Source organism: Sebastes fasciatus, chromosome 10, assembly GCF_043250625.1.
Source record: "Sebastes fasciatus isolate fSebFas1 chromosome 10, fSebFas1.pri, whole genome shotgun sequence".
NCBI classification, from domain to species: domain Eukaryota; kingdom Metazoa; phylum Chordata; class Actinopteri; order Perciformes; family Sebastidae; genus Sebastes; species Sebastes fasciatus.
Window position 1 is genome coordinate 32,159,877 of NC_133804.1, and position 23,001 is coordinate 32,182,877.

The 23,001-nt window shown below is 41.3% G+C and overlaps 1 protein-coding gene across 3 annotated transcripts; it reads right to left on the reverse strand.

The window, feature by feature from the left end:
- Positions 1-1,572: 1,572 nt before the first annotated feature.
- kdm3b (lysine (K)-specific demethylase 3B) lies at positions 1,573-22,975 on the reverse strand. Of its 3 annotated transcripts, none has more exons than XM_074647503.1 (25): positions 22,463-22,975; positions 16,844-17,008; positions 15,091-15,204; positions 14,791-14,896; positions 14,447-14,571; positions 14,010-14,069; positions 13,131-13,835; positions 11,846-13,031; positions 11,553-11,769; positions 11,205-11,419; positions 10,963-11,115; positions 10,687-10,794; positions 10,432-10,559; positions 10,037-10,340; positions 9,670-9,923; positions 9,007-9,279; positions 8,736-8,907; positions 8,491-8,581; positions 7,743-7,873; positions 7,511-7,630; positions 6,863-6,886; positions 3,801-3,940; positions 3,320-3,496; positions 3,075-3,209; positions 1,573-2,566 (listed from the first exon to the last, which is right to left on the reverse strand). In XM_074647503.1, exons 1-25 carry the CDS (start codon positions 22,682-22,684, stop codon positions 2,486-2,488), a joined length of 5,406 nt encoding a protein of 1,801 aa, XP_074503604.1. In that variant the 5' UTR covers positions 22,685-22,975; the 3' UTR covers positions 1,573-2,485. The 3 variants fall into 3 exon arrangements, with proteins under 3 accessions (XP_074503604.1, XP_074503603.1, XP_074503605.1); XM_074647502.1 differs by having other exon boundaries at positions 10,037-10,343; positions 22,463-22,974; XM_074647504.1 differs by lacking the exon at positions 6,863-6,886 and having other exon boundaries at positions 10,037-10,343.
- Positions 22,976-23,001: the final 26 nt, after the last annotated feature.

Sequence of the window (23,001 nt, forward strand, 5' to 3'; positions counted from 1 at the left end):
GTGATCAGCAGCCATGTTGAAAACAGTTGAAGAAATATCCAAAGCCCCGCCCACCAGTACGGAGCCCCGCCCACCGGCACGGAGCACAGCCAATAGGAACGCTCCTCTCTCTCGCGCTGAGCTGTGATTGGTCAAAATTTCTCGCCACTGGATAGATGTTTTTAAAGCCTGAAAACAGTCATCCCCAACACCACATGCTACCACCCACCCACCCACACATGACAGAATGCATACATTTAATACATCTACTTCACATGAGGAATGACATTATATACAAAACAAAATAATAATATAAAATCTGTCTGGAGCCACAAAACATGTGAGCATTGTGATGAAGGTAATACAGTTTATAGTCTAGTCTAGTAATGCAGTGAAGGCCAAAGTGCAATTGTACTTCGGAGTTTTAGGGTCACATTGAGGGGAAAAAAAATCTGAGATTTACAGAATAAAGTCATAACTTTACGACAAAAAAGGTCGTAATATTACGAGAATAAAGTCGTAATATTACGAGAAAAAAGTCATAATATTACGAGATTAAAATGATCTATTATGGAATATATTATATTCCAATTCTACCCACTGCTGCTTTAAGTGACAGATTATTATACAGCGACTATTATTAAAGGACAAGAAATATGTATAGTTGTAAAGTTAGTTCAAACTAACAAAGACCTATTATTTTGTAATATTAAATGATACTGTATGTCTTTGTTGGTTTGGACTAACTGAATTCATGCTTGCCTCCTCCTCCTCCTCCTCCTCCTCCTCGTCGGGGAGGTACAGTACACTCCCTGACCCATTTCTGTGATCTACTTACTAATTCAGACCTGAGCAGTGAAAGCTGGGCCACACAAGACATAAGATATAAGAGCATGTAGCATCAGTAAAACACTAATATATATATATATATATATATATATTAGTGTGTGGTATTAACACTGGCAACACGTTTAAGATACAACTAATGGAAAGCTATATAGTACTTAAGTCACCTTTATTAAGCCAATTAAGAGTTGAAAATAAGACCGAATTCAGCACTGAAAATATTGAGAATGTAATGAATGAAAGTCTGAATGTTTAGACCATATCATCACCTTCTAAAAAAATAAAAGAATTAAATACTTTCTTTTCTAGTGCCATGGGCACTCTTCCTCATTTTCTGCACTGAGGTAACAAATGAACAAATAAACAGGTCACATTGAGGGGAAAAAAAATTGGAGATTTACAGAATAAAGTCATAACTTTACGACAAAAAAGGTCGTAATATTACGACTTTATTCTCGTAATATTACGACCTTTTTTGTCGTAAAGTTATGACTTTATTCTGTAAATCTCAGATTTGTTTTGTCCTAGGCAACATTTTTGCCTAGGACACCAAAGATGTTATAATATTTCTGTTTTATTATCATTCGTAAACTGATTCTTTTTTTGGGACTTGATCAAAAATATGAATTGATAATGAAAATAATTGTGAGCTGCGACCCTGATTCAGACACGTTTTATGTAAACGCTGGTTCTACATGCATGGAGGGTTTTTTGTGGCTAACAAACAAACAAACAGTTGACAAACGGTAGTTTTTGTAAACTTTAATGTGAAAAATCAAACAGACTGCTAAGATCAATATATATATTGATACAATGTTAATGGCCAGTAGTTCTATTCAGCTGCAATTGTGATTCTTGAACAATGTTGTTGGAAGTCTGCAGTTCATTCAGCCCATGGGACAAAGATAGGTGACCAAAAACGAAAAAAAAAAAATAAAATAAAACCTAGCCTCTCTGAAGTCCTCCTGATCATTGCCTTGATGGTGTATAAAAAGAAAAGACTTCTTATTCTAAAAGTGAAATAAGAAAACGTAAAATACAAAACTTTGGTCTGCCTCCCCTCGCCGGCTGCTTCGCAAATTCATTTCAGCCACAGAGGGCAGAAGCAATCAGCTGTTTTTAAAAACTGCAACAACAACAACAAAATAAAATCTACAAAAACAGGATTAACCTCGCTCCTATCGAAGAGAAATAAGATCAACGTCATCAAAATAGGAAAGTTAGCCCAGAACTCACATTTTTGTCAGTCGCTTATACGGTAGCTGAACATCTGCTCCGAAGGCAAGTCAGCTTTTTACCTCCCTTACTCTCACATCTTACATGTACAATGAAAACAACAGAACGAACACACTGACCTTAAATACAGAGTTAATCAAAAAAAAAAATTATAATTGGAAAACAACTAGACAAGTTTGAGCGTACTGTGTAACAGCGATAAAGGACTTCCTTCATCAAAGCGCTGACTAGCCCCTCCCCGTCTAATCCCTCCCCAAATCAAATGTTTCTCTATCCCCAAACCCGGACCGTCACTGCCCCAAAAGAACCTTCAGTCTAGCTTCACTCTGCAACCTGTACTGTGTATGTAGGTATGTAATGTATACTGTGTGTGTGTGTGGTCGTCAGAGGCTGGTTGTTTTGGGACAGCGTTAAATCAGAGGAACTAAGGGCGTGCTAGTTTAGGTTCATGAGCCTTCAGTGTCCCAACAGCGTCCTTCACTGCGTGATAGATGATGTTCTTCACCTGAGGACAAAAATGACAGGAAGTGTCTGTTAAAACAACGACATGGAAACAACACCAATGCCTCACACTGACTTTCATGTTTTTGACGACAGAGTATTAGGGCCACACTGAGGGAAAATAAATAAATCTGAGATTTCAAGAGAAAGTCATAATATCACGAGGATAAAGTCATAAATTTACGAGAAAAAGTCATACTTTTTTTTAATCGGAAACGTATGACTTTATTCTCAGAATGTAACACTTTTTTCTTAAATAAAAATATTATTTAAAAAAAAAAATATCTGAATAATATTCTTCTTATTGAATAAAAAATATTATTTAAAAAAAAAAAAGAATCCTGCAGAATAATTTAAAGAAATCAATTATAGTTTAATGTCACAAACAGATTGTTGTATTTGTCAAAAAAATCAGCAGATTTATTTCCTGTAATTAAAGAAAGTAGATTTAAAAGTAGAAACGTTTAGCGGATTTGAATGCTGAAACTACACGAGAGAAAAAGCACACCGACCTGTAGCTTGTCTTCGTGGTTCGTATGAGTAGTGGACAGGTGTCTGAACTCCTGGGTCAGTCTGAAACAGTGCTTTACATGCTCAGGAGACACAAAGTCCTCGGCCACCTTGATACAGCTGTACAGGTTGTGCACCTGGAGGGGAAGAGCAGAAAATGAACAGATGAAACAAAATAAATATGAATCATCTAAATAAATGGATTTCTATAGCAAGCATCCTTAATATATAACACAACGTGTCTGACCTGGTGTGGAGCTCCAGCGGGGATAAATACTGCATCTCCCAAAAACTGTACAATGGCCCAACCCTGGACGCTGTATTCTTCATAGAGCCTGCGGCGGAGCGCCTGGTCCAGGTACCAGCTCTGGTCGTGAATGGGGTCGTGGTCTGGAGGGTTCTCCTGACCCTGCTCCTCTCCCACCTGACACAGATAAACCACGATGAATCAGAACCACACAATTATCTCTCAGCTGATGATGTTTTAGTATAATAAACAAGGATGTAGTGGAGGGTAAACCTATCAGGAATCTGATTAACATCAATTCATAGTCCTAAAATTATACGTTAGCATACGTAAAGCGTTTTCACAATCAGATTCAGGCCATCGGTAGTGCACCTTTCATTAAATTCACTGTCTTTGTAAAGGAGTCTGAGGTTCGGAGGCAGTGATACTGCAGCTCCAGAGCTCAGATGAAATTTTAGACAGAAATCCACTGGCTGCTGACCTTGCGGAGCAGTTCTCTGATTTTCTCGGCATCCTTGGCAGCGTAGATGTGCCAGAGAGCTCCTGGCTTCTCCTTTCCCTCGTACACCCTCCTCTTCGTCATGTCATCCACGTCGCCCTCCTCGATGGTGGTCATGACCTCTGGAGGACCAAACATAAACAAACAAAGCACACACATACAGGGCAGCAAAGGGTCATCAGCAGGGTCTCTATCACAACAACATTTTTACAGCAGTTACCTCTTTAAAGGGAATGTTTGTAAGAATCAGAAATTGTGAATGTGAATTAGGTTTTGAGCTGTGGTTGTTGATGTCTCAACATTACTTCTATTTATTCCAGTTTGATGACTGACTAAACGTATCGTGCCTCAGTGACTGGGATCTGATTTTTTATTGCATGATTCTTAAACAACTGAATTAATGTACATCCATCATATCGTTTGACAAAAATGGCACAGAGCTCTAGTTCTCAACTGGTGGCTCATCATGACGTTACAGGTTCGTTATAAGTGAACTTAACATAACAGTTTCATTCTGCAGTGCGCTGATTTTCTAGAGCTTCTCTTAAAATACTGTTTCCAGCTGCATCATGTGGCTGTCATGACACAAACATCCCAAGCAGCAGCTCTGTATGTGTTTATGTTTTCCCCCCCAAAGAACTGTGAGAAAAAAAGAAAATGTCTCTAAACAGAAACTATTAATATAGCCTTTGGTAAAACATGAATTATCGGGACTATTGTTTCTAGTGCATGAAAGCATTGTAAATTACTCAACTATTCATTCTGAGAAATTAATGAAAACGGTACAAATTTGCAATGATGTCTGGATTGTGACTTAAAAGACAAATGTGGATCATGTAGCTGGACCAGTTGAGAACCACCGGGGCAAAGAAAAGGACAAGTTACAGACTACACAATCACATTACTGACATAATGTTCACATCCACATCCTGAGGTTGATCGTACAGAGCAGCGAACTCTGCTGCCTGAAAATATGCTGACCTCTCATTTACAGAGTTGATTCACGAGTTATTTAGAAGGATAAGTGAATAGGGTTGGGTACCGAACTTTATACTTTTAAAGTGTCAGAAGGCAGTATATATTTTTGGCATCATTGGGCAAAAATTCCATAATAACCTTTCAGCATATTGTAATTCAAGTGTTCTGAGAGAAGACTAGACTTCTGCTCCTCCTCATGACTCTGTTTTCAGGCTTTAGAAAATCTAACCCGTGACGGGAGACTTTGACCAATCACAGCTCTGGATATTACTAAAGTCATCCCCTGCAGCGTGTTCAAGTGAGTGGCGAACCGAAAACGGTTGCAAGTGTGGTTATACTTTTCAAATCTCGACGCAGACGACGCTCGTTGCAATATTTGTAATGCAAAATGCAAAGCTGGCCGGAGGCAGCACTTCTCATAGAAGTCCTCCGAGACACTCGCGACAGCGTTTTCACTCCGTCCTGTTGAAATGACCGTGACAGGCTTTTTTTACAGAAATAAAATCCCATTTAGTTAATTTTGGCGTATCAGCGCCGTGTTATCAATAGATAGTCGGATGACTGACACTACAACCTGACAGTGAATGCATCTGCTCCATACGGAGTCTCAGCTCCGTAGCAGGAGTCATGTTTCACACACGGGACGAGAGAGTTGACAGACAAGACGATGCGAAGCGAAAAAAGCAAAAGCGCCTATTTGGCAGCATTTCAGATTTAAACCAACGCTATAAGGGAACTATAACGTTAATGAGGCCACGGCCGTGCAGAGGACGGAGCGGTCACAGCGGGTGTGCGCGGCGGAGCAAACTTTTCTCCCACAGTGTATGGACCAGAACGCAGCTCATCCAAAGCTAACAGGAACTGAAGAAATATCCAGTAATTATATGAAATCTTGTGTGAACTTTATGTCAGATTTGTGGATTCTTTGCTGCTTTAATGACGGAACCCCAAAACAGCACAACCATGAAATCTACATAGAGGAAGAAAGTCAGAATCTCCAAAGGGCAACTACAGAAATATCTACGCCATCTGTTGTTATTAATTGAAGGTGTTAATAAAGGTTGCATTTACATAGAAATTTACAAAACATGCCACAGTAGAAACCAACGGGAACACTTCATTTTACAGGTCCGCAAATTTCATGGTAATTAGGTGATAATTAGCAAGTAACCTTTTTGAAATTTATTTGGAATAACTGTCAAATTACCCCAATATTTACCTCAAAATCTATCAAAAATGACTTAATTATAATTGTGCAATTGTGTTAATAGCCTGTTTATTGTCAATACTGTATATAGTGTTCCAATTTTTAATATTCCTCTTGTTTATATTGTTCCTATTTTATATTCCTTCTATTTAAATTGTTCATATTTTATAAGTTCTGTCTACTTTTGTTTTGCTTTTGCACTGTGTTGTATCTGATTTTTGTTTTTTTACTGATGCTTATATGTAATGTAATATATTATCTTATCTTATTAATTAATAATTACATTCCGCTATTTCCCAATAGCTGGTAATTTATTTAATACATTTCCAGGAAAAGAATACAAAGTTAATTGACATGCTTTATTTCCATGTCTGCTGATAAATAAATAATAATTAGCATAATAACTTCTTTGAAATTTCTTTAAAAAAAACTCCCTGAATCATGACATCAGCTACCAGGTTACATTTGTGTCGACAATAAATCAAACAATGATGAGATTTGTGCCAGATCAGAAGTGTCTTCTCAGCCACTTCTCAAGCCTAAGCCTATTTTAGCATATAATTATTAAATTATGTTTATGATAGAGTAATTTTTGATGGATTTTGAGGTAAATATCGGGGTAATTTGGCAGTAATTCCAAAGAAATTTCAAATATGTTACTTGCTAATTATTACCTAATTACCATGAAATTGGCAGACCTGTAATATGAAGTGTTACCAAACCAACAAATGGGTCCCAGTGCTCCGACCCCCCGGCTGCACAGATAATAACAAAAGGGTGGAGTGGAGGAGTGAAGAAGGGGGAGTTAGTCACAAAGAAGGACATGCTACTGAAGTGATACAATTGAAAGTCTACAGACCTTTGCGTCCATTGATATCTCGCTCTGTGAATGAGAAATGTTGCCACAATGTAAATGAGCGAAACCGACCGAAGGGTCTTTTCAGGGGTCCTATCCAAGCCATTCTAGTCTGGGGCAACTAAAACAGTAAAAGCACTATGTTCGGGGAACAGCTGGGACTATATTCTTTAAGATTGTTCAGGAGGGAGCAGTTAGATCAGGGGTCAGCAACCTTTACTATCAAAAGAACCATTTTAGGCAAAGAAGAAGAAAAAAAATTTGTATGGAGCCGCAAAACATTTGATCATTGTGATGAAGGTAACACAGTTTATAGTCTAAGTATATAGTATATAAGTCTAATGCAGTGAGGGCCAAAGTGTAAATATACGACGGACTATTAGAGACGCAGGTTGCTGACCCCTGAGCTAGATGAAGTGATTCATGTCCAGTGTTTGAAATTAGTTATGTTTTTCATATCCTTCATGTATTCATTGTCTTTAATTTGTTATGGGGAAAAAAATCTTTTGCATGTAATATTGTAAATAATACATAATAAAATTATTTGGGAAGTAAGTAGTGCTTTTGATATCATTTAGTAGTTCAAATGTTTCTTAAATGTGTGTGTAACTGAGAGAACAAGACACAAAGTGTGTGTTTAAGTCCACTGACCTTGCTCGGGGTCTCCCTCTATTTGAGGGATGCCAACATAGACCATGACGTTGACGGCATCAGAGACATCCAGATGGAGATTAGTGGTTCCCACCTTCCTGTCTTCAGACGAGGTTAGGCCTGAGAGACACAGAGGGAGAGTGAGAGGGAGAGGATGAAGATAAATGTGTTCTAAAGGGAAGGGGAGAGAAAGAGAAGAGACTATCTAGTTGACTCAGTCAATCCTACTCACCGTAGGCGTTGTACATCTTAGGTCCAAGGTCAGGACGCACAAAAAAGTTGGGCAGACGTGCAGCGAGATTTAAACGACCATCTCTTTTTGTGTACTCGGGCAAAGGGAGGTTATCCATCAGATCGTCAAACCTGGCAAAAGAATGACAGAACTCCATTCATATTCATTTTCATTTCAAAATTTATCTCGAACATGTAAAATAAAAAAAAATAAAAAAGAGAATGATCATATCAACAAGTGGACAGCCAGAAAAAAGTAGTATTTAATAAAATGAAAAGCATAAGTAAAAGAAATTATCAAACACTTGACGCCGTGGGTTACATATTCGAAAAGGAGTGAGAAGAAGTGGAAAACTTATTTAATCCCACCCCTTCTCCATAAGTCATTCATTAATAATTAACCAGCTTCCTTATTGAGCCATACATATACTCTAATTCATTTTCCTAAACTTGTCTAACTATAATTATTACCTTTTATCGCTGTCATAGAGAAATATAAATGAATTACTGATATAATTATCCTTATCAAAATATAAATTCATTATCAATCCAGAATACCAATTTTTTTTTTACGCATTTATGGCATGTGTGGAATAGTCGATCCTGCTTTTGATTTCGATGATCGGAAACCAATTTCGATCGATTTCCAATTTAGAATCAAAATCGTGACACCCCTAGTCCTTATAATGTAAAAAAATGCTCAAATTAATAAAAAATACCAAAGCAAATATATTTCTGTGTCTGCTCACCGTGTGGGCATCATGTCCCTGAAGTCTTCACCTGGAGGCCAATCCTTTAATTTCAACACCATGGGTTGGCCCTCACTATCTTGCAGTCGCTCTGCATTCACAGATAAAAACACATTAGCTACCATTTCTGAGAGGCACACGAGCTAAAAATAACACAGTGGCATAAATATTAATCAATCAATCAGTCAATCAATCCAAAACAACAAATAAGAATAATTTAGGAACAAATAGTTGTGTGCACTCACTGGAGATGATTTCAAAGCCGTCCCAGAAGTCTCGCACCTTCACATCAGAGATGATAGCACAGTTTCTACAATTGACCAGGTCTACATCCTGGTCTCCAAACTCCCTACTGAAGGCATCAGGTCTCCACAATTCACCTTTCAGGCGTTTATGTATTGCTGACACCAACACGGGCTGGACACAAAAGAGAAGAGGTTACACAGAAGTCAGTGCAGTAAAGTTTCAATGTTTCCATGTTTCTCCAACAGCAATCTTTCTAATCATTGTTCCTACCTGTCCCTGCTTCCAGCACTCTCTGAAGATCTTCCAGTTGTTGCTGTTGCTGGGATCCTGTAGGCAGAGGAGTCGTCCATCACAGAGCCAGGAGTGGGAGGTATGCGGTTCCAAAACACTAAGGCCCATTACTCCGTCTTTGCGGCCCCCCAGCACACCGAGCTCGCCGCCCTCAGAGGCCCCAGTCCGACGACCTTCTGCCTTCTTGGTCTCCACAACCGAGGCGATGATGTGATCCAGGAAGTTCGGGAGGCTGCTCTTCAGCTTGTCACTCTGACAGACAAAATAGATAAATGTTTGATTACCCAGCTATCTATTTGTACTTTCAGGTAAATGACTTCAATTATAAGCCTCATCTTTTTTGAAAGTAATATTTGTTTAGTAGTTTCCACTCAAAGTGGATGCTCTGCTTCATTACTACACCAGTAACTGGTAGAAATATAATTTATGATCAGTTATTCCGAATCTAATCTTCCTACAATTTAAATTATTCTTGTAGAAAATGTTGTGTATGTGAAAATGTTTCCATATTTAAACAGGCATACACTGTGTAAAGTGTGATTTATTTTTCAATCAGAAACGGATCTTGCTGAGAGGATTTTCAGTATGAATGTGTACACTTCATAAAACTACATGTAATAATAATAAAAGCTTTCTACGTACGCCTGCTGAGGTAAAGACGGAGGGGAACGGCACCCCACTCTCTCCGGGCCCCTGGGGGAGTTTGCCCGGTCCGGAGTTGAGCAGGTCCCGGAGACTGGACCCCTCAGGTTTGGAGTGGGCCATGCTGGAGCCCAGTAACAGACTGTTAAATAGCTTAGGACTGGAAGCAGAAGGCTTTGACAGGGCACTGAGTGAGTCCAGGCCGAAAGGAGGTCGGCTGTCTCGATTCATCATGGAGCGAAGTGAACCGGATTCTGGAAGAAGATGGCAAGAGGATGGTGATGTAACTTCAGCTTTAATATTGATTTTTTTTAACTTTTGTTATGCACAGACTACACTGACTCAGCGTTTCCTCTTTCCTACTTACCCTTGGTGGTGTCATCCTTGGCCTTCTGTGTGGCCAAGTCTGCCAGCCAGTGCAGAGCTGAGCTGTTGCCCTCTCCTGATGAGCGCGACTCCTTGGCAGCGGACTGGGTGAGATTACAGGGGGAGGATGCGCCACTGGTTGTGGAATTACTGACGCCACCCACAGTTTCTCCTCCCCCGCTGTCTGATGGCGCTGCTGTTTGCGTAGGTTCTGTTTTGATCGCTGATGTTTCTCCCTCTGATTTTGGAGTGGTGGAAATACCGGGAGTTGCAGCTGCGAGGACACCACTACTGCTTGTTGCAGACTGCTGAGACGAGCACAACAACCAGACATTAAAGTTAAAACACCTCTCACAATGAAGGACTGAGGAAAAACCTGATGTGGTCCAACAGTACCTGTGTAATCCCGTTGGGGGCACTAGGGCGTACTAGAGGCTTAGTGTGTCGACTGGTACAGGGACAATTGGCCTTGATACCCCACTTGCCCCTCGCTGAGTGCACCATGTCGCCTATGTTGTAAAGAGCTAAAGGAGAAAGGCAAATCAAATCAATACAACTCTTACTGTACCAATACAAGATCGTATCGAATTACTTGATGCTTGTGAGGTGGGGGTTGATAGATTTATGATTCAATCATAATGTATACGTTACCTGTCCCAGGTATAATCTGCGTAGGCATAAGGTTCTGTGGCTCATGAGGTTGGCCTTTGGCACACTTCAACCAAGAGAAAACCTCATCCTCCGGACCTTCGTCTAAATCTGAAGGAGAGAACATATTGACCTGTGTGTTTCCAACGTCCTCCAACTCAAAAGACCTCACAAAGTATTAACCCTGTCTATTAGGGCTGCACTATTAACCGAATATTAATTAATCGTGATCACAATTTTTGCCCTAAAAGTTCCCTAGATGTCACTGCGATGACTCACCCTCCCTTGGCCTGTTCCTGCGGAACCGATAGCAGTCCAGACACACTCCGAAGCCACACTTGCGACACACCCAGTGGATGTTGAACAGGGTAGTCTCACACACGTCACACATTTCTCTGACACCTCGCACGGCACGTTTCCACGCCACTTTCTCTGAAGAACGGGTAAAAAAAAAAATAGAGTGTTGAGACAAAATGGAGAGACAAGATAAAACATAGAATGTGAATAAAATGATATCTTACGGTGAGGCTCCACCATCATCATGGCCTCCTTCTCAGACATGACCAACTGACAGAACTGGTCTCCCACATTGGCCAGGATGTACTTGGATGTATCGAGGTCAAGGCCCTCTTGGACAGCTGGTGCAGGTAGCCACAGACCCATTGCCATGGAATCGCTCTGCTGAGGACTCAGGAAGCCTTCCACACGCAGTATACCTTTACGAGTGAACGCCAATCTGGTCACGGCGGGAAGAAAAGGTTAATTCAGTAACACATCATTGATTGATGATGATTGCCTCCTCTATTCTGATAACTCTCTATAACGCTCAAATACACAGAGCAAGACATATAAAGCACATAAGCGTGTACCTTCTGAAGTGGAAGAAGCGGCAGGACACATTTGGGTCGTCGTCGTCATCGCTGTCTTCGCCTGTGGTACGATATTTACGGTAGCGCTCCAGACGGCACTCGCGGCACTTGTGCAAGTGAGGGGCCACATTGATGCAGGAGCCATCCTGGAGAAAGGACTCGCCAGACTGCTTCAGGCGACGCACTTTGCTCTGGTCTTTTAGTACAGACTGGCCCACTGGAGGAGACAACTTGAGTTAATTCTATTGCTTCATTTGTCACCACAAAACGAGGAAAGAGTGGACAAGACTTACCTTTGAAAGGCTTGTTACGCGGACGGCTCTTAGCAGCCCCTTGGACTTTAGCTTTCTGCATCATGATTACGTCCTTGGGAGGGTGTGGTGGTCCTCCTGGGATTTGGCCTTTCTCCGGGCCCTCCTCGTTGTCACTCAGGTCTGACAGGCCGCTGTTGCTGCTTGAGTCAGAGTCACGTTTGGATGACTGGCCTCGTTCCTCCAGGGTGAACTTCTGAGTCTGGCTCTGGTCAAAGGACACGGGGACGTCCTCCATCCCACCAGGGCCAGTGTTTCCAAACATGGGGCAGCCCGAGGTGGACGTAGGCATCTCCCCGACATCCTGCTCCACTTTTGTCACAGTCCCTTCACTCTGTGACCTCTGTGATGAGGTCGGTGCTGGAGAGGAGGAAGAGCTGGGGGAAGCAGCTGCTGAGAGTGCCGGGAAAGGGGAAGACAGAATCCCCTTAGGCGGCTCTGCCATCGCGAACAGGTTAGGCTTGCTGTCCGAGGTCGGACCGAGGGTCTGTGGCTCGGCCCCGGTGAGGCCAGCGAAGGAGGTGTGGGAGGTTTTGTCCCCATATGCCAGAAATGGATTAGCAGGCTCTTTGGACGCCTGCAGAAAAAGGTTCTGGTGGCTATCAGAAGTATTAAAACCAGACTGCAGTCCTAAGCCCCCCACAGAAGTCCCATTATTACTGCTCTTCTTAGAAGTACTTTGAGCTCCAGAGGCTGCAGCAAGGCCACCAATACTTAGACCAGAACCTCGTCCTCCTGCTGCAGAGCCACCCATGCCCTGGAAGGCCGATTTGTTGAGCACACCATTTCCCGTTGAATGGGTCTCAGGCACTTTGGGCTGCTCAGGCTTTTTCAACCCTTCAGTGGAGGTTGCGGACTTGAAAAGGCTTGGGGCCTCCTTACTCAGGCTCTCAGACACTGTGGTGAAGTAATTGGTGTCCTTGGACTGGGTCTGACCAGCAGCTAGGCTTGGGCTGGACCCAGAATTCTGGGTCATGCACTGGAAAAACAAGTTTTGGTCTTGCTTGGATTGAGTCTCGTTCTTTGCTCCGCCAAAGCCGAAGCCAAAGGGCCTGGGAGTGTCCTGGGAGGCGGCGGTAGTGGTAGTAGGAGCTCCGTTGGTTTGAGAGGTGACATCTCCAAACACAGAAGCGGCGGGCAAACGGAAACCTGATGCAGTTTTGGAGCCCTGAGAAAGAAAACAAGGTGGTTCAGCGACATCATATTAATAACAGAAACAAAACTGTGATGACGGTATTGACAGTACTGATCATATTGATCGTCTTACCTCAGTCTGGCTTCCCCAGGTGGGGGCTTTAGGACTAAAACCCACAGACGCAGAAAGTGCCACACTAGGGCCGCTGTCATGCGACCAAGAAATGGTGACGGGCCCCGGGGAAACAAGAGCAGCTGTTTTGGAATAAGCTGATTGGGAGGCCTCCTCTCGGTCTGGCTGGGGGGATGGGGAGGCCTTGGGGGCTGGAGCTCCGGGGACCAGGCTCGGCATCTGGCCTAGTGAGGGGAAGGATGTGGTGGAGAAGGGAGAGGGGGCTGGTTTGAGGGGAGGAGGGGTCGGGGTGTGAGGCACGGCAGTGGTGGAGTCCGCCGCCCCCTGTGTGGAGATGGAGCGACCGTTTTCTTTGACATGGGCAGGATAACGAGGCGGAGTAGCGTTCGATTGATCCATCTGGAGCGAGGAATTGGCGTTGGGGGATGACACTCTGCCCTGAGGAAAGGTTCCTTCTGAAGAGCTTCCGTTTTTGGTTGTGCTGCTGACTCTTTCGCCGGAGTCTCCGCCCCAGATCCCAATCCCTTCTGCTGCCGGCGTTTTGTTGGAATCGCCACAGTTTTGCCCGTCAGCTCCCGTATCTGCCGCTCCTTTAAAACGTTTCAAGTTCAAGTCATCCTCACTTTCGGAGGCAGTCCTACGTCTGCGTCCACTGTCACCCTTCATTGTTTCACTGTCCTTCCTTCGCCGTCCATTCTTACCAAGCTAAAAAAAAAAAGGGGGGACATTTTAGGAAGTAATTCTGTTATTACATTTTTTTTTAAATGTATTTCTAAAGCTGAAAACCACTTTAGCAAAATGTACTGCACAGTAAGACAAGATAAGATAAGATAAGCCTTTATTGATCCCTGGAGGGGAAATTCAGGAACAATTCAGTACCTCCTCCTCTGCCAGCATGACATGTATCACACGAGGATCTACCACCTGGTTTTCTTCTCCCTACAGCAAACAAAAAAGTGGGAATTTAAGTGGCATCATTTTACATCATGACCAGAATACATTTAGGCAAAACATAAGCATTATTTTAAGATGTTTTTTGCAAATTGGGGAGCGCTGATCCACCTCTAGATTTACTTAAATTCTGAATTTGCATTTTTACTCAAGGCGTTTGCCAAATCCAGAGGAATTTGTTTAACTGTGTGTCCCGTTTCTTAAATATAGCAGAGAATAGGTAGTGGGTGAATTACAAATAAGATGTGAAGCAATACAGTCATTTGAATCAAACTCCTCTGGTCTGAAAGTGACATAGGACTGATGTTGTAAATAACTAATACAATGTGCATTCCTATTAGACTTGTGACATGAGCATTATTTACCTTATCTAAGGTAATCTCCATAATGTGTGAGATAGGGTCGTGCTGTGAGACCAGTCCTGAGGCCCAGCACTCCTCAAACTCTGGCTGGTACACGCGGACCCTGCGTCCTTGAATAGTGTATGAACCTGAGGAACAGGAACAGGGAGAAAAGTAGGAGTTACATTCTGCCAGATTTAAACATTTAATGACAAAAGCCAAGTTTAAGCATTTTAAATGAACAGTAATTCCAGGGTTGCTTATTTCAGCAAGAAAAAATGTGTTAAACATTAAGTTACAACACCCCAGAGAATACACAGAGGTAGTGTATGAAAACAACGTAAAAACTGGTGAAGGTTGAGTCTTACCCTTCCTGAAGATCTCCTGCAGTTCAAAGTCAGTACGCCAGCTGGAGATGGCAGCCTGCACTGAGGGCTGCTCCAACAACAAAGGGTGTCTTGCGTCTTTATCAACCTGCACAAGGAGACAAACCACACTGTCCTGAAATAGTGATAGTGGTACAGCAATAATGTAAATATTACAAGAAAGAACACCAGCGCTGCAACTAACAGTTGAACTGACAGTTGAACAAACTGGTTTATAAACTTATTGTTCTAGCACTTAACACTACTAAGAGGATTAACACACTGCAAAACAAACATACACACCTCAAACCTCTGGACAGTTTTGTTATCGGGCAGGAACTCAAAATTTTTGTTTCCAAAATACTCCACAGGAACCAACGATCCTATCCCCACTCTGTCCACCAGGGAGCGGAAGACCTGAGGAGAAAAGTCAACAACGTGAAATTCCCTGTACACTTGATATATTTGCATTCAATTCAACAGCATTAAGTCATGTTATAGTGAGCCATAATCTGATTCCTGTGTTTCTGGTCACCCACATGAACACATTAACTGACTCCAGACATAAGCTGAAGCACAAGCACAGCCAAACGGCCATCTGCACCGGGCACAAACAAGTCAGGAACAACTATTCCAGCTGGAGGGTGAACTGGAGTTGTGACTATGGTTTTGAGCCCAGTCTGGGTGGGGAAGGGTGAGCCTGGAGAGCAACAGGCATCTGTAGCCCAAATCAGGGTTTAGTCCAAAGTGCAAATTTTATTTTCAAATGAATCTCCAAGAAACTGGATTCAAAATTAGATGAAAATCAACAGTTATCCCATTTATTTTCAATTTATGTCCACATATATATTTGACCCAAATCATGTCTTAAAATATCAAGTTTCTATGATTACATGTTCACATTATATACACTCACCGGCCACTTTATTAGGCACACCTGTTCAATTGCTTGTTAACACAAATATCTAATCAGCCAATCACATGGCAACAACTCAATGCATTTAGGCATCTAGACGTGGTGAAGACAACTTGCTGAAGTTCAAACCGAGCATCAAAATGGGGAAGAAAAGGGATTTAAGTGACTTTGAACGTGGCATGGTTGTTGGTGCCAGACGGCCTGGTCTGAGTATTTAAAAAACTGCTGATCTACTGGGATTTTCACGCACAACCATCTCTAGGGTTTACAGAGAATGGTCCGAAAAAGAGAAAATATCCAGTGAGCGGCAGTTGTGTGGACGGAAATGCCTTGTTGATGTCAGAGGTCAGAGGAGAATGGGCAGAGTGGTTCGAGATGATAGGAAGGCAACAGTAACTCAAATAACCACTCGTTACAACCAAGGTATGCAGAATACCATCTCTGAACGCACAACACGTCCAACCTTGAAGCAGATGGGCTACAGCAGCAGAAGACCACCCGGTACTAGCAAGGTGTACCTAATAAAGTGGCCGGTGAGTGTATATAACCTGTGGCACAGGTACAAAAATATAAATGGAGTCATTTTGCATTATGAGGTGTAAAGCTGCCCTCATCTTGGCCCCCATCAACAAACTCTTCAGGGTCAGGAGGGTAAAACAAATTGAGCATTTTTCCTGCATATCTCATCTCATCTTCAACCGCTTATCCGGGGTCGGGTCGCGAAGCAACAGCTCCAGCAGGAGACCGCAAACTTCCCTTTCCCGGGCCACATTAACCAGCTCTGACTGGGGGATCCCGAGGCGTTCCCAGGCCAGTGTGGAGATATAATCTCTCTACCTAGTCCTGGGTCTTCCCCGTGGCCTCCTCCCAGCTGGTCCTGCCTGGAACACCTCCCTAGGGAGGCGCCCAGGGGGGGGGCATCCTTACTAGATGCTCGAACCACCTCAGCTGGCTCCTTTCAACGCAAAGGAGTAGCGGCTCTACTATAGATATAACGTTCATGAGAATGGGTCGGACAGACGGACAACCCATTAAAAAACATTAGTTAGTAATGGTCAAGGTCCAAACTTGAGAGGGAATACTCAAACTGAAAGCCAAAGTTATCGGCCTATTTGGCAGCCGTGGTTGGAATGCACTCACCAGAGCAGGCCAGGCAGTGGATGACGCTGGAGCTCCAGCAGTCCCGGTACCATCAGTCCGATTGGCCCAAACTATGGAGTCTTCCACCAACACGGCTTTCACCCCCTTGTCATACACCTGCACCCAAGAGCAGCGCTGCAGAGCATTCTCAAACTCCACAAATACCTGCAATCGGAAAAACAGAAAGAAGCAGAACATAAACATACGGACTGTTAAGTGATATAACTGCAACTATAGCGAAATCAAATGAATTAAAGCTTCCGTAGGCAGTATATATTTTTGGCATCATTGAGCAAAAATCCCATAATAACCTTTCAGCATATTGTTATTCAAGTGTTCTGAGAGATAACTAGACTCCTGCTCCTCCTCATGGCTCTGTTTACAGGCTTTAGAAAATCTAGCCCGTGACGGGAGACTTTGACCAATCACAGGTCATTTCATTGAAACAAACTTTCTCATTTTACAGCTAAACCGTGCACTACAAGATGATTCTGAAAACATTTGAGGGGAGAAATAGGCATTAACGTAACATAATATTGATTCATATTTCATCAGCACTGCCTAGTTTGACCGTTTGGTCAGAGTTCGCGAGTGATTGACAGCCGGCTTTCTTATACGGCAGATGTACAGCAGACCTCAGATCAGCTCTTACTACTTATTTTCCTCCGGTCTGGGAAATCTTGCAGATGCCGTTAGGAGCTCTGGAGGACACCGGAGGACACAGAGGCACATGATTTTTTTCAGATTACCTGTTTTATGTACTACTGACACGATATAGCGACCGTTTTAACTTTTTTTTAAATCACATTTGCTCCAATCTCGTCTACTTCAGCTTTAAATGACATAACTGCAACTATAGCGAATCAAATGAATTAAAAGTGCAGCATAAAGTGGAAATATGTGCAAGTAACACAACACAAAGACAGAATTACTGCAAGCGGACTGGCCAGCTACTATGTGCCAGTGCAGACAGCCACACAGAGCCTCTTCAGTGGCCAAAAGCTCATTAGACACTTTCACTACAATGTCTGTGTGTACCAGCAACTCCTTTAAAAGAGCATTTTACAACCGTGATAATACAGTCTCATACTTATACTACTCAGTTTATTCAAATGAGAATACTAGAAACGGAAAATTTCCAGTCTGCGTCGTTAATGTCATCATTTTGTTTTCAAACCTTTCTTACAATTCACAACAGTAAATCTGTCTACATCTACAGCAAGTTAGAGCAAGAGTTGGATAACACACTTCATTTAGCAAAGAACTGTGACTCACTGACTCATATGAAGATATAATCCTCTGGAAGGATCACAGGAGGAGTGCCTGTCAATCATTAGCTGTCTAGCTACTTTAAAAAAAGTTGATGATTGATTGGCTTAAAATGAAAGATGCAGCCTTAAAAAATGGAAACATTTGGGGGGGTGGTACCAAAAATAGTCCATTAGTCTATTGTTGCTGACTTAAAGCATAGATTTATTTAATATGTATACTGCCGTATGTGAGTTTTGAAAAGGATTATAGCCTGTACATGAGGCTGAAAAATGTGCAGTAGTATCTAAATACTGACCCACTTTGTACCTGTATTTTAGTTTGTTCAAAAATGTGCTCTTAAGAGAGATTAAAAAGTAGGGATGCACCGATCCGACTTTTTCAGTCCCGATAGCGATACCTGGGCTTTGGGTATCAGCCAATACCGAGTACCGATCTGATACCAGTCTTTAATTAATAAGCTGTATGCCTCACTGTGTGGAAGTGACTGGGATCATTCTCTTATGTGTAAGGCTTGACTTAAACACTGCTTTCCTAACTGAGTAAAACAAAATGTAACAAATACATAGATATACATTTTGTGAATTCTACGATAAGCACACATCAGGGAACCTCCAGTTAGTCACGAATTGATTGGAATTAGTCACTGTTAGTTACAAATGTCTCTGTTGATGGTATTTTGTATTAATTTATCCATGATGGGTTCAGTGAGCATGATCAAACTTTGTTATGACGCTGCGTTGGCCAACCACATAAACGCAGGTGCACATTTCTGCACACTTTGTAACGTGAAAGGTGTATTACTGCTGTTTACCTCACAATTGTCATATAATTTTTTTTTTTTGAAAAGTTGCCACCATGATAAGTTTACAGTTTTAAAATCCTGTCTGTGAGTATTACAATCTAGGAAGTCCATTTAGAGCAGGGGTCAGCAACCTGCGGCTCTTTAGCCACTCTCGAGTGGCTCTCTGTGGATTTTTAAAAATGGAAATGAATAACTGTTTTTTGTTTACATTTTCATTTATCACTGTTGTAGTTCTGTGGTACGACGGAGTATTAGGGCCACATTGAGGGAAAAAAATAAATCTGAGATTTTGAGAATAAAGTCATAATATTACGAGAAAAAAGTCATAGGTTTACGAGAAAAAAAGTTGTAATATTATGAGAATAAAGTCATAAGTTTAAGAGAAAAAAGTCGTAGTATTATGAGAATAAAGTCATAATATTATAACGTAGAAATTTTACGTGTTATTTTCTTTTTTTCTCGTAAAGTTATGACTTTATTCTCGTAATATTACAACTTTTTTTTCTAGTAAAGTTATGACTTTATTCTGTAAATCTCAGATGTTTTTTCCCTCAATGTGGCCCTAATACTCCGTAGTACATTGTCTCTTTGGCCCTCACTGCATTAGACTTATATACTATATACTTAGACTATAAACTGTGTTACCTTCATCACAATGCTCAAATGTTTTGTGGCTCCAGGCAGATTTTTTTTTGTTCTTTGCCTAAATGGCTCTTTTGATAGTAAAGGTTGCTGACCCCTGAGTTAGAGTAACAGATTACTGGGATAAGATTTATCAGACGCCACATAGGTTTGTGGATTATATTTCATGTCTCATTGTTACCCTTAAACAACACGTCACCACAAACGCTTTCCCCTGCTTTGTTTTTAACACAGGGCTGTTTTCAGTCTGAAGTGTTTTGCTCAACCAGTTCCTCAACTAAAGTTCATTCTTAATGCGAGATATTTTTGTTATGCATCTTCTTTTCTGTGTCAAATAAACAGAATAGAACTGGTATGCATTGATTCACAATGGATAATCCAACTGAACAATGACACTCCCTTATCCAAGGTTTTCAAAAAGACAAAGTCAAAGTAAACTTGACACCAGCTGGGCTCCCTCTTATGAAATGTGTGTGAGATTTGTACCATTTGACTTTTATCACACTTACTGAAGACACCGTGACACCGCCTATTTTCATGGTTATAAAGTTGATAGTGGAGGTTTATTGTTTTGTGGGGCTTGGGTGAAGTAAAACACCACAGACACGTCTAAGCTTTTTTTTATTTAACAGAGCGAGCTGTGAGAAACAGACTGGACTGTTATCAGTCTGCCTGACTCCCCCGGTCATTGCTTCTAGTCAAATCAGCTTTGTTTAAATTCAAGGTGGGAAAGTTATTGATTAACACCATCTATGCAACTGATTCGCCAAGTACCTGCTTGCTTATGAGGTTTAAGAGGAAAAAGAAAAAGTGAGAGAGAGAAATTAAATGTATTAAATTACAATAAATGCCAGACATCAACATTGTGAAGGTCTACGCTGAAGTACTAATACTACAATGTAAAAATAATCTGTTACCACTAAAAGTATTAGTACCACCCTGTAAAAATATGCTGATACAGTTTGCACAGTACTTTAAAAAGATTTGAATGGCTTAAATGTACAGATAATAAAACTTATATTTAACAAAACATATGTTAATTGGATTAAAAATCACCTAGTTGGAATTGGATATAATGTAGAGTGAGAATTAAATTAATGAAAATGCTGATACAAGTAAAAGTACTAATAGGACTTTTACTTGTATCAGTGTATTTTTACAGTGTAGTATTAGTACTTTTACTGAAGTAACACTTTCAATGCAGGACATTAACTTGTTTAAGTCCATTTTTACAGTCTGGTATTAGTACTTTTAGTTGTAACAGAGTATTTCTATTAATTTAATCCTCACTCTACAACTAGGTAATTTTTAAAGTACTGTACAAACTGTATCAGACAGTGTGGTACTAGTATTTTAGTTGTAACAGAGTATTGTTACAGAGTAGTATTAGTAATTTTACTGAAGTAACATGTTCAATGCAGGACATTTACTTGTATCAGTGTATGTTTACAGTGTGGTACTCGTACTTTTACTTCTAACAGTATTTTCATTAATTTAATCCTCACTCTACAACTAGGTGATTTTTAATCCAATTAACCTATTGTTTTGATAAATATATGTTTTATTATCTGTACATTTAAGCCCTTAAAATCTTTTCAAAGTACTGTACAAACTGTATCACCACATATTGTTACAGTGTGGTACTTTTATTTGTAACAGGATATTCATTAATTTAATCCTCACTCTACATTATATCCAATTCAAACAAGGTCATTTTTAATCCAATTAACCTATGTTTTGATAAATAGACTAGTACTTTTAGTTGTAACATAGTATGTTTACAGTGTAGTACTAGTACTTTTACTTGTAACAGTGTATTTTTACAGTGTAGTATTAGTTATTTTACTGAAGTAACATGTTCAATGCAGGACATTTACTTGTATCAGTGTATTTTTACAGTGTAGTACTAGTACTTTTATTTGTATCAGTGTATTTTTACAGTGTAGTACTAGTACTTTTACTTGTATCAGTGTATTTTTACAGTGTAGTACTAGTACTTTTATTTGTATCAGTGTATTTTTACAGTGTAGTACTAGTACTTTTACTTGTATCAGTGTATTTTTACAGTGTGGTACTAGTACTTTTACTTGTATCAGTATTTTCATTAATTTAATCATCACTCTACATTATATCCAATGGGGGTGATTTTTAATCCAATTAATCCATGTTTTGATAAATAGACCTTATTTTATTTACTTTTGTTTTATTATCTGTACATTTAAGGCCTTAAAAAAGTACTGTTAATGTAAATAAACATTATGTGTACTTAATGCTGACTACATACTACACTGCCTTGTTGTTGGTGTTTGTTATTATGTAGGTCACCAACACCCCAAATCTCTTTCTTACAAATCTCCATCATATGTCTTTAGCAGTTTATCAGAATCTGCACAATATAGATTAAACAGTTTGAGGAGATGAATGTATTTATTAGATAACAAACTTAAAGCCTGGAGCTCCATCAGTAAAGCCAGCAGAGTGGATGCATTCCTGCTTCACCCTCATCTGAACTTGTTGAGGCCTTTAAACTACCGTCAGCTCACTAACGCCGTTTATTCACACCGATTTATCACACTATCATGATAGTTTAGTTATACATATCAGATCTTTGCTTTGCCACTGATTACTAGGAAGGTTACTGTAAACATTAATGGAGCTTAATGTGACTCATTAACGAGCTAACAAGCAGAACAAAGCGAAGGCCATAAAAAGCCTCGGCCTCGAGTTTAGCTTCGCCCCCCGCCTTGAGACTTGAAGCATAAATATACGTTAGCTGCGTATAAAAGTCAAACATTGACGGTTAATGAGGTTAAAATGACTTATATGTGAGTTACATGTTTATATGTGATTAAAGGAGGTGTTTAGTGAGGTGGTGAGGCAGTAGTTTGTATGTAAACACTGACCGTGAGCCCAGCAGCGGTTGTTGTTGTCGCCTCTCCTCCTCCTCCTCCTCCGCCGCAGCTCACCTCCGGAGCGGCCAGGCCGATGACGCTGACCGCCCTCACGGTGCCCCGGAGCCAGTCAGCCTTCTCCGGCTCGCTGGATCCGGACCTGCCGCCGCCACCACCACCGTCGTCGAGGAGCAGCAGCAGCCGCTTCCCGATCAGTTCCAGAGAGTCCCCCATGGTTAGTGTTAGTGCACCACCATGAACAGAGGAACTTCTCCGCGGAGGAAACTCAGGAATGCGAAGAAAAGAAGAAGACACGCTGGAAAACAGCCGTTAGTGAGAGCCCGGGAGTGTCCGTTAGAACCGTTAGAACCGTTGTGACCGTTAAGGCAGCGGCGGTGTGAATCCTCTCTCTCAGTCTGAGGTGTTATTGTCTGACTGACTCTCTCTCTGCTTCTCTGTCCGCCATTGAGCGCTGCAACAATCAAACGCACTCCTCGTAGCCAGGCGGCACTGCGGAGGCTGAGAGAGAGAGAGGAACAGCGACCTCCAGC

What these genes read in the sequence shown, in the direction of transcription:
- kdm3b (XM_074647502.1), bottom strand. Translation starts at nt 22,684, where the DNA reads ATGGGGGACTCTCTGGAACTGATCGGGAAGCGGCTGCTGCTGCTCCTC. An exon ending in GATGATGGTGGAGCCTCACC is followed by an intron (nt 11,116 to 11,204) that starts GTAAGATATCAT and finishes CCCGTTCTTCAG; the next exon opens with AGAAAGTGGCGTGGAAACGT. An exon ending in AGATATCAATGGACGCAAAG is followed by an intron (nt 3,941 to 6,862) that starts GTCTGTAGACTT and finishes TTGGTCCTCCAG; the next exon opens with AGGTCATGACCACCATCGAG.